Below are 10,551 nucleotides of genomic sequence, written 5' to 3' on the forward strand. Positions count from 1 at the left end.
CATAAGTATTTATTTGATAATTAAAATTTTAAATATTTAAATAAAATAAAATTTGGATAAATTAAAAATAAAATTAATATCGAAAAATATTGAAAATCATAAAATATATTATTTTTTAAAAAGAATATATATTATGATTAACGAATCCAGTTTACTAAGATATCATTTAAAATTAATACTACTATATATATATATATATTTTTACTATATACTACTATATATATATATATATTTTTTAAAAGAAAATCTTAAATAAAAAATCAAAAAATCAGATTTATCACAAAATTTTTACCTTCAATAAATTAATAAAAACATTATACTCGTAATTAAGATTATAAAAGAATGGATACTATGAACAATATATCTCATTTAAATATTCCATAAAAATAAAAAATATGAAATATGAATATGTAAATATCATAAAAAAATTAGTGTATAGAAAATCATTTTAGATATCATTTGATCAAAAATACCAAAAGTAGATTAATTAAATATAAAATAAAATATAGAAATAATAAAAAATAATATGTTCATATATTTTTAAATCTTTTTTTATCTCTATAACAAATTTTTAATTTCAACAAATAAAAGGAAGATAACATAAAAAGAATATTTTTGTTTCGAAAAAAATATAAAAAAAATTAAAAAAACTATTCTATTTTTAATTGATAATATTAGAAAGATTAGAAATTGATCATATTAAAAACTATTTATTAGATGTAAATTAGATGTATCTAACTATAAATATTATTAACTTTCTATGTTTAGAAGTCTTTTTTTTAAAATATATATTTTATGGTTTTTATAAATTAGTTGTATTGAAAGAAATATAATTTATGAAAAAATAATGTAATAAAAGAAAATATTAATATCAATTCATATTATATTCAATTATATTCAATTATTATTTCTTTAATATTATCAATTTATTTCGTCGTCAATATAAATTCTAATTAAAAAATTCTAAATTATTAATATAATATTCTTCTTTTTTTAATAGAATTTTTTTTTTAATAAATCAGGCTAATTTTTTTATCTTTTACTTTTTTTAGATGTATAACTAATATATTGATATATTAATTTTCTAAATTGGATAGTGATCCCTAGCATATTTTTATTGAAATTTTTAAATACTTAGAAAGATAAAGATTCTTCATTTATGATAAATATTTTTCTATTAACAATATTTGATTCATAAACAAATAAAATAGTTTTTAAGTTAATCTGCCCAGTTTAATTAATATTAACAAATATAATTTAATTATATTAAAAAAATTTTTAATTGATTTGTATTAAACTTTCTTTCTAAACTATTTCATATATCATTTTTTATTTTTTATTTACATTAACACAATTTTTTATGTGGCATATTTGAATTGAAAAAATATTTAAAAGAAGGAAAGAAAAATATTTAAAAGAAATTTTTTAATATACAGAAGGTACATATTCAGAATCAATAATAATGATGTCCTTGAAGATCTAATGATGATATCAAATCATGACATTTCTTTCATTCGTTGTATTTCTTTCATAAATTTAATAAATAAATGAAAAAATTACCCAATAATTAATATTTTAAATGAAAAATAATTAATTGTTCTTGAATAAATATTTATTTAAATATAGTAAAAAAAAATTAGTTACAATATTTCGCAAAATGTTTTGAGAAATTATCAGAAATTTTACTTTTGATATCGAATACATTCAATTGCATATTATTACCATATTTTAATACGACAATAATTTAAAACTAGATGCAAATGTATATGCATGAATGTCATTAGAAAATAAAAAGATCGTCATTTTACATCGATTTTTTATCTTTAAGAAATTTACAATGTCCTTTTATATACATGTTTCTTTCATTTTTTTTCTATTATCAAATTTATTTCAAAGTTTATATACACTTATATACATATATATACACATACATATATTATTATATAATCTTGATAGTTATATTTTGTTATAATATTATTTTGAACAATAAAATATAATATTTTATTAAATAATAAAATTAAATATAGAAAAAATAAATTTTTATTGTTTAAAGTATTAATTTAATGAGCATTTAAATACTTTCGTAAACTAAATATGAGTCAATTTCTAGAATAAATTTTTTAATTTATAAGGTTGCATTTATCATTCCTTTAAATATTAATATTTCAAAAGTATGAAGGAAAATATATTTATATTTATTATTATAAATAAATTGTTATTTATATTTATATTATATTAATTCGAATAATATATAATATTAATAATANTATTTTTGTAATTCGCGCTTAAATTTATATTGCTTAGTTCAGACATATTAAAGATCGATAAAACATATACGTTGCACCACGTTATAAAGTAATAATATGGAAAAATGGCTGCATGATTATTTATTTTTCCCTTTTTTTCTTCAATTTTATGTCTTGTACATAAAAATTTATTTACTTTTGTATTATTTAAATTTATGATTAAAAAAATTATATAATGTTATAAAATGTTGCATTATCCTCGTTTAGGATTTTTTTATGAATTGTATTATTTTTACTCAATTGGATTGGACAATAGAAATATCAGTACAGATCAAATTCAAATTATCTTTTAATTAAAAAATTTATAACTGAATTTGAAATTAAATAATAATACTCAAAACAATACAATGACAAAATTTAATTTTTTAATAATGCAATTTTTGATTAATATCTTTTTAAATATTTTAATCTATTAGAAATAACCAATAAAATTCATATTCTTTTCTTCTTTTTATATAGTGAACTAGGCTGTGTGAATCGTGTAGAATATTTGGAAGTGTGAATGGCTCTTTGTACTTAGAAGTCGAATTTCTGATGCAATATTCGTTAACAAGACGTGAATGCACTGTATAGACAGTACGAAAGTATTGAGACCCGCGTGATAAAGATGCTAATATATATTTGAAAGCTAAGCAAATTAATAAGATAATTGGAGACACCAAAGTATTTAGAACAATTTTCAAAATGACTGAAGAAGATTCGGTATGTAATAATATTAAAATTATATCTTTAATAGAGAATTTATGTCGTATTGGAAAAGCATGGAAGTATGATTATCTTGACATACTTCTTGATTTTTTAGTTTAATTTTAATATTTATGAATAAAAAATAAAATTTAAATCTATGTAAAAGAATATTTTATAATGTAATTTTTATACAATAAGAAAAATGCCACTTTATACATTCCAACCTCAAAACCATGTGGATAGTATTCGAAAAAATGTACAAATATATATTTATTACTAATATATTATGATAAATATTTTATTATTTTTATTGTAATATTCCATTCATTATGGATATAATATAATATTACATTTAATCTATGAAACATTTTGAAATATATTTAACATGATATATTTAAAAAAATTTATTTTTAAATTTTTACGAAAATAATATATTAAATTAATTAATATAATTAATATAATTAATAATAGTCTTTTATTATATTAATAAAGTCTAAATTTTTTAAATATAATATGTAAAATAATAAAATATAAAATTTCACATATAATTATAATACATTCATATGATAATGTAATAATTAAAAAAATTTATAGGTATTTGATCCTACTTTGAAAAAGAAAAAGAAGAAAAAGAAAACTACTTTTGATCTTGATGCAGCATTTAATGAAAGCAGTAGTACTGGAGATATCTTAGAAAATACTGATAAAGAAAATCAAGAACCTGAACCTTCTGCACCAGCTGAAGATGACGAAGCATTGGATTTAGAAAATTTTGGAAGAAAGAAAAAGAAGAAGAAAAAAGCATTTAATTTAGATGAACTTGATGCAGCTTTGCCTGATGCAAAGAAAGAGGTAGTGCATATATAATATAATATGTAATTGTGTATGAAATTATATTTAATAGCATATATTTATATATATATATAACATATATATAATATGTTATTTATTATAATTTATATACTATATAACATAATATATATTATTTATAATTTATAATTTGGAAAGGATATTGTTGAACAACAAACAGAAGAAGTTATCGTGGATGACACTTTTGACTTAGATATGGACTTCTCAAAAACTAAAAAGAAAAAAAAGAAAAAGAAAGATCTTGATGAATTAGTAGCTGAAGAAGAACGTAAGGAAATTGAAGATAAAGAAAATGGTAAATATTATATATTGCAAAAATATCATAGTTTGGGGTAACTAGTTGTTTATGTTACACATTATTTGTTAACATGCTGTACTGAATCTGAGCGAAGTGCAGAGTATGGTAAGAGATATGTATTTGATATTTTCTATAGTTTCTTAATTTCTATGTATAATCTATATATATATATAATAATCATATTTATATAATAACTACTTTTATATATCATAATCATTAGTTTAGTTTCAACATAAAATAAATTATTATTTCTCTTTGTTATTATATATTTTCATCAAGTTAAATGATAATATGAAAAAAAATTTTGAATAATAAGATTGTGTATATATATATAAATTAAAAATAAAAAGATTTAATATATCAATCAATAAATTTATTAAATCTTTTATCATTTTTTTTTAATGTATAATCATATATTAAATTAATAGAATATGTTATAATAATTATATTTCTTAATAGAAGAAACAAGTTGGGTTGGATCAGATAGAGATTATACTTATGACGAATTATTGGTAAGAGTATTTAATATTATGAGAGAAAAAAATCCAGACATGGTTGCTGGTAAAAAACAGAAATTCGTCATGCGTCCTCCGCAAGTAGTACGTATAGGCACTAAGAAAACATCTTTTGCTAACTTTACGGAGGTTAGTTTTATAATAATACTTGTTTATTTAAATACTTGTTTATTTAAAAATTTTTAATAATTTATGAATTGTAAATTCTTTTTTTTTTTATTACTTGTTTTACAATTTTTAATTGTAGATATGCAAAACTCTTCATAGGCAACCAAAACATTTACTCGACTTTTTACTCGCTGAATTAGGAACTAGTGGTTCTGTTGATGGAAATAGTCAACTTATCATTAAGGGTCGTTTTCAACAGAAACAAATAGAAAATGTTCTTAGGAGATACATTAAAGAATATGTTACCTGCCACACTTGTCGTTCTCCAGACACCATTCTTCAAAAAGATACCCGACTATTTTTCTTACAATGTGAAACTTGTGGTTCAAGATGTTCAGTAGCTAGTATAAAATCTGGTTTTCAGGTAATTATTTTTAAAAAATTTTTAAAGCATTTATAATTAATTTGATACTTTTAAAAATTTTTCTAATAATCAATTATTTGTTTTAGGCTGTTACAGGAAAACGTGCAGCTATTCGAGCAAAAACTGCCTAAAAAATTTGTCATGTATCACGTTTATCAATTTTGTAGCATAATTTTGAAATTATCTGAGATTTCTTGTGTCAGAACGCAATTTTTTACAATATCTATTATAATGGTGTGCAATTTGAACATTCATTTTTTTACTTATAGCAATTGAAAATGATCGATTAAAAAAAGAAAAAACATTGTAAAATTTATTGCACAATATTTTTTATTAATCTGCAACAAACAAACAAAAATTATAGAAAAAATTATTAATGAAAAAATTTTTTGGTTAAATTTTTCAAATTTACCTGCTATTTTTAACATTCTTATCTTTATTTTTTGGGTTTGAAGTCTTTAATATACCATTTCTTCTTAGAATATATAAAATTATATGATTTAACATAATTTTAACTTTTTTTTACGCATTTTCATTATTTTGGCAATAATCGTTTGAAAAAAAAATAGCTATACAGTTATATTGTACACTATTTCAATGATGGGGATAAAATAATCATGATAATACGATATGTATTATACATTTGTCTAGCATTGTGACATAACATCCTGTATAAAGAATTGTCTATTAAATATAAAATGGTATGGATTACCAGTTGTTAACAATAGATTTTAAGCTGGTAATAACTTGTTATATCATTTTCTGTATACAAAAAAACTATAACATTAAATTCGAGTACATTATTATGCATGGTGAAAAGTATTATTCCCATAATTATCTTTTTGTGAAAAATATCATGATAAAATATAATTTTTTTTAAACGATCAATAGCTAACTTTACTTAACTAATTTATTCAATTGTATTTATTAGGTAATAAATTTATTTTAAGAAACTTTATTATTCTTCTTATGTTTTTTATTAATAATATTTGTATTTTTAAAATAATTTCAATATTACATAATTAATTTGCAAATCATTAATATTTAAAATTTTTTAAATATTTAAAAAATAATTTTTATTTGAATTATTTTAATGCAATGCACTGAAATATCATTTATAAAATTATGCAATTTTAATAATTATGTGCATATAATGATTAATATACATATATATTATATAATAAATTTAAATAATTTAGTATTTTTATGTATTACACAATACAATAAAATTATAATTAATTTTTTTAATAAAAAAGAATTTCTTGAGAAGTAAATTATTAAATAAGTAATTAAATTTTCGTTATATCAATTTCATTTTTTAATTTAATTATTTTTTCCTTAATATTAATAGCAGTATCTATAAAATTTTGAAATATAGAAATTGGCATATTTGGCATTGGAAAATCCTTGAAAGGAATCCATTTTCGTGTGCCATCTTCACATTCTTTCAAATATACTGGTTGTGAAAATACTAATCCCTTTGGTATACCAAATGAACCTAAAAAATTTAAAGTTTTATTTTATTCTATGATTTCCTTATTTTATATTACCATCAGATGCGATTCCCAATGATATAATTTCATCTCCAATGCTTTTTTTTTTGCTATACCATAATTTCAAAAGATCACAAATAGCTCTACATTTTGGAAAATCTTCTGATCTGCCTACTTGATATCGAACAAGGGCCTAAAATTCATTATTTTTCATGTATAAATTATAAAAAAAATATATAGAAGAAAATAACAAAATTCTTACATATACCTTACGTTTAAAATGATTTTTATATGGATCTTTATCATGTGACATGTAAAAAAACCATCTTAATTCTGAATATTTGATTCTAAATGGTATTATAGTTTTATTTGAATTTAAAGTTTTTTTATGTGGATAATATATATCATACTTTTGAATCATATGATCAACATCTACAAAATGATTGACTCCTATAATTAAATTTAGTATTAATATATATGTATAATAAGATGTACTAATAACAATATATCATATTTTTTTTATATAAATATAAATCAACCTAAGAAACCCCAAATAGGTGGACAACCAAAATTTTGATGAGTAAGACCGAATGAATTCACAAATGTATGTATAAGTTCCAAACCATAATGAGCACTAGCAACTACAATATTTGTACTTGATAATTTTGTAACAAGTTCAAGCATAATATTAGCATAAAAACATGGAAGACTCATTGAACAAAATATTATCTTCATATGTGAAGGTGCATATTCATTTATATATGCAGATAAATTTTCTATAATTTTATAATTACGTTGCAACCAATTGTCTGTCCCTTCATTATCTTCTCTAAAATATGCATATATAAATATTAACAGCATTTATATTATAATTACAATAATAATTATAATAAATTATTTTTATAATAAAATTTATTATTTTTTATTATAATAATAATAATAATAATAATAAATACCGCATAAAACTATCAAGATAAATTAATATATCACAATTTTTCAATCCATCAGGAATACTTTCCACGATATTTACTGTATTTAAACCAGCACCTATTGTTCTTGCATCTTTAAAAATTCTCCTAAGTTTAAAAAAACATCCTGGTTGATCATATAAATTAATAACAATTCCATGACTCATCCAGAGTTCTTTTGTCATTAATAACTGAGATACAAGATCTGGACACATAGATCTTCCTGCTCCTATTATCATTATTCTACGACATTTTTCTTGTACTTGTAAATTTTTGCTTTTTTGTCTTTTTACATTATGAGCCTTTATTAAAAATTTTATTTAAAAAATTTAATAAATCTGATTAGAATTATATAATATAGATAATTTTTCTAAATATTTTCATACAATTAATAAATCTGCTTGTAATGCATCAAGTTCTTCTTTATTTAAATATGATGTGATGTTATAATATTTATGCAACAATTCCCAAAATTGATAACTACTTCCAATATAATTTACATGAGTTTGACTAAGTCCAATTTCTCTCCATATTAGAGGAGATTTAGTGTGAGTCCATTTATAAAGTTCACAAGTTTCTTTTAACCATGACTAAAAATAATTTTTAAATTGAATTGCATTTATAAATAAAAATATAATATTAACTTACTTCCCATTTTAAAGAACTTTTACTAATACTTCTATAATGAAAATTTGGTAATAATGTAGATAAACTTTCAGCAATAAAACATATATGATTAAAAGTAGGATCTTCTAAAATACCAGCTATTACAGTTAAACATCTATTTGTCATTTTGTATTATTAACAATTGAAGAGCATTTAATATTTTTTTAAAAATTTTTATAAAAAAATATTGACAAAATATATTTGTAAAAATTTATTAAAATTAAATATATAATAAAGAAAGCATAATGTATTAAAATTTTATTAAATTATTAAATGATACTTTATTAAATTATTTGTTTTATTTTTAATTTTTTTTTATATAATAGATCTTAAATATATAAATATTCAAGAGCCAATTATTAATTAATCAATTTTGAAAATTTTTTAATTTTAATGTCAGAATATATAATTAGTATTCAATTTTTAAAAATCAAGTAATTAATATAAATAAATTAATTAAAGTTGATTTTTTATATGCTTTAGATATATTTTAACATAACATAATTGTTCTAAATTATTTTATATTATTAAATTATTGATAAAAAAAAATTTTAAACTAAATGAACATTTTTATATTTAAAATTTATTATATTTCATATTTAAAATTCATTAGATATTTCTGGTAAATCAGGAATCTTATATTGTATCCACTCTTCATCAAATATAGGTGATATACATAATTTTGGTATTTCAAACTTAATTTGCTCTTGATCTAAATAAAAAATTTAAAATTAAATATATAATACATATATAAAAAATACATAATTAAATGTACTATACCTAATTCAAATTCATCTTCATAAGGTACTATTTTATTTTCCTTTTTTTTAAGTAATTCTTTAAATTCATTTTCTATATCTTTAGTATAAACATCATCTGTAAAAATATATTTAAATATTTTTTTATATTAATTATTTAATAAATTATTTAATTAAATTATCAAATTCATTACCAAATTCAAATTGCATATCACAATATGGTGCTAGATTTTCTGGTTCAGAATATAATTTTTTAATATGATTTTTTAAAAGTAATGGCTTTTTAAAAATATTTTCATTATATGATAAAGGTGATTTTACATGTTCTTTTTTTGGAGATATATCTTTTCTTTTTATAGAAAATGTATTTAGTTTCTGTAAAAAATTAATCTTATTTATAAAATAATTATATTTTATATTTTATATTTTATTTGTAAAATTTTTTAACAATTCATACTTCTGATAAAATATTTTTCCTAGGTGATATTAGATGGCCATCATTATTTAATTGTGTTAGTTTTGGTTTTAACAATTCTTGTTGTTTGTTGAAAGTAGCTTGCACAGTTTCAGGTACATTTAAATCAGAACTAGATCTAATTGATAATCCTTTTGGTTTTGATTGACTAATATTCTTTAAAGAACCATTTATACCTAGACATGTTTTTGATCTTGCTAAAGGTTTTGTAGTTGAACCTAATTTTGGTAATTTTATTATTAATAATATTATATTAATTTAAAATAACATTTATAAAAAATAAAAAGTATAAATATTAACCTTTATATATTTTTATTCTTACCTTTATGAAATTCTGATATTTCACCAAATAAGTTAAATATATTAGCCATAATAAAAATTTTAGCGAAAAATAAAACTAAAATAATATTTTGTAAAAAAATAAAAAAAATATTTTGTAAGATAGAAAAATAATTTAATAACGTTTCAATTTCTTTAAGCTTTCCGTTTAATATGAACTGTTCTCTAAACAAAACTAGGGAAAATTGGTCACATTGAAATCTTAAATTACTAAAAGTTTTTTTAGGTAAAAAATAAAATATTTTATTACTATATCACATTATATATAATATACGTATATGTATACATATTTCAACTATATTTAAAACGAATTTATAACGAAATAAATTTTTTTATTGTTTTTTTTCATTTTATTTTTCCTATAATCAATTATTAAGTTTATATAAAAATGTATTTATTCATAATATAATTTATTAAAAGAGACAAACAATTGTCCATAGCAAATATTTCATTAGGATAAATTACATTGAAAATACATATAATATATATTTTTACACGTACAATGACTTATCAATGACTTGTCTTAAGGCCTCTAAAAATATAGACAACCAAAAGCTACCAACTGCTTACATTGGAATGCTTTGATTAAATTGATACAATAAATTGATCATATATATATATATATATATATATATATATATATA

The 10,551-nt window shown here is 19.1% G+C and overlaps 3 protein-coding genes across 6 annotated transcripts; 1 reads left to right on the plus strand and 2 right to left on the minus strand.

Moving 5' to 3' along the window:
* The first annotated feature begins 2,703 nt into the window (after positions 1–2,703).
* On the plus strand, positions 2,704–5,503 carry LOC102673891 (eukaryotic translation initiation factor 2 subunit 2). 3 transcript variants are annotated; one of them, XM_006610834.2, is made up of 7 exons: positions 2,704–3,008; positions 3,588–3,845; positions 4,002–4,158; positions 4,234–4,266; positions 4,621–4,805; positions 4,924–5,208; positions 5,295–5,503. In XM_006610834.2, exons 1-7 carry the CDS (start codon positions 2,991–2,993, stop codon positions 5,337–5,339), a joined length of 981 nt encoding a protein of 326 aa, XP_006610897.1. In that variant the 5' UTR covers positions 2,704–2,990; the 3' UTR covers positions 5,340–5,503. The 3 variants fall into 3 exon arrangements, with proteins under 3 accessions (XP_006610897.1, XP_006610898.1, XP_006610899.1); XM_006610835.2 differs by having other exon boundaries at positions 4,261–4,266; XM_006610836.2 differs by lacking the exon at positions 4,234–4,266.
* A 221-nt stretch (positions 5,504–5,724) lies between these two features.
* Positions 5,725–8,539, minus strand: LOC102673587 (putative malate dehydrogenase 1B). 2 transcript variants are annotated; one of them, XM_006610832.2, is made up of 6 exons: positions 8,318–8,539; positions 7,658–7,971; positions 7,241–7,530; positions 6,970–7,151; positions 6,759–6,894; positions 5,725–6,706 (listed from the first exon to the last, which is right to left on the minus strand). In XM_006610832.2, exons 1-6 carry the CDS (start codon positions 8,459–8,461, stop codon positions 6,498–6,500), a joined length of 1,275 nt encoding a protein of 424 aa, XP_006610895.1. In that variant the 5' UTR covers positions 8,462–8,539; the 3' UTR covers positions 5,725–6,497. The 2 variants fall into 2 exon arrangements, with proteins under 2 accessions (XP_006610895.1, XP_006610896.1); XM_006610833.2 differs by having other exon boundaries at positions 8,056–8,455.
* A 76-nt stretch (positions 8,540–8,615) lies between these two features.
* LOC102673445 lies at positions 8,616–10,104 on the minus strand. The gene is made up of 5 exons (XM_006610831.1): positions 9,891–10,104; positions 9,551–9,786; positions 9,288–9,468; positions 9,116–9,211; positions 8,616–9,047 (listed from the first exon to the last, which is right to left on the minus strand). Exons 1-5 carry the CDS (start codon positions 9,937–9,939, stop codon positions 8,935–8,937), a joined length of 675 nt encoding a protein of 224 aa, XP_006610894.1. The 5' UTR covers positions 9,940–10,104; the 3' UTR covers positions 8,616–8,934.
* Between the last annotated feature and the right edge of the window lie 447 nt (positions 10,105–10,551).

This window comes from Apis dorsata, unplaced genomic scaffold (assembly GCF_000469605.1).
Source record: "Apis dorsata unplaced genomic scaffold, Apis dorsata 1.3 scaffold_80, whole genome shotgun sequence".
Lineage (NCBI taxonomy): Eukaryota > Metazoa > Arthropoda > Insecta > Hymenoptera > Apidae > Apis > Apis dorsata.

Bases quoted from the DNA above. Each gene is read 5' to 3' on its own strand.
- LOC102673891 (XM_006610834.2), top strand. The intron at 3,846-4,001 runs GTAGTGCATATA...TAATTTGGAAAG, and splicing joins TGCCTGATGCAAAGAAAGAG to GATATTGTTGAACAACAAAC. The intron at 4,159-4,233 runs GTAAATATTATA...ATTTGTTAACAT, and splicing joins AATTGAAGATAAAGAAAATG to GCTGTACTGAATCTGAGCGA.
- LOC102673587 (XM_006610832.2), bottom strand. From the start codon at position 8,461: ATGACAAATAGATGTTTAACTGTAATAGCTGGTATTTTAGAAGATCCT. The intron at 7,972-8,317 runs GTAAGTTAATAT...TTTTTAATAAAG, and splicing joins AAAGTTCTTTAAAATGGGAA to GCTCATAATGTAAAAAGACA. The intron at 7,531-7,657 runs GTATTTATTATT...TGCATATTTTAG, and splicing joins TATCTTGATAGTTTTATGCG to AGAAGATAATGAAGGGACAG.
- LOC102673445 (XM_006610831.1), bottom strand. From the start codon at position 9,939: ATGGCTAATATATTTAACTTATTTGGTGAAATATCAGAATTTCATAAA. The intron at 9,469-9,550 runs GTATGAATTGTT...AATTTTTTACAG, and splicing joins GGAAAAATATTTTATCAGAA to AAACTAAATACATTTTCTAT. The intron at 9,212-9,287 runs GTAATGAATTTG...ATATTTTTACAG, and splicing joins TGATATGCAATTTGAATTTG to ATGATGTTTATACTAAAGAT.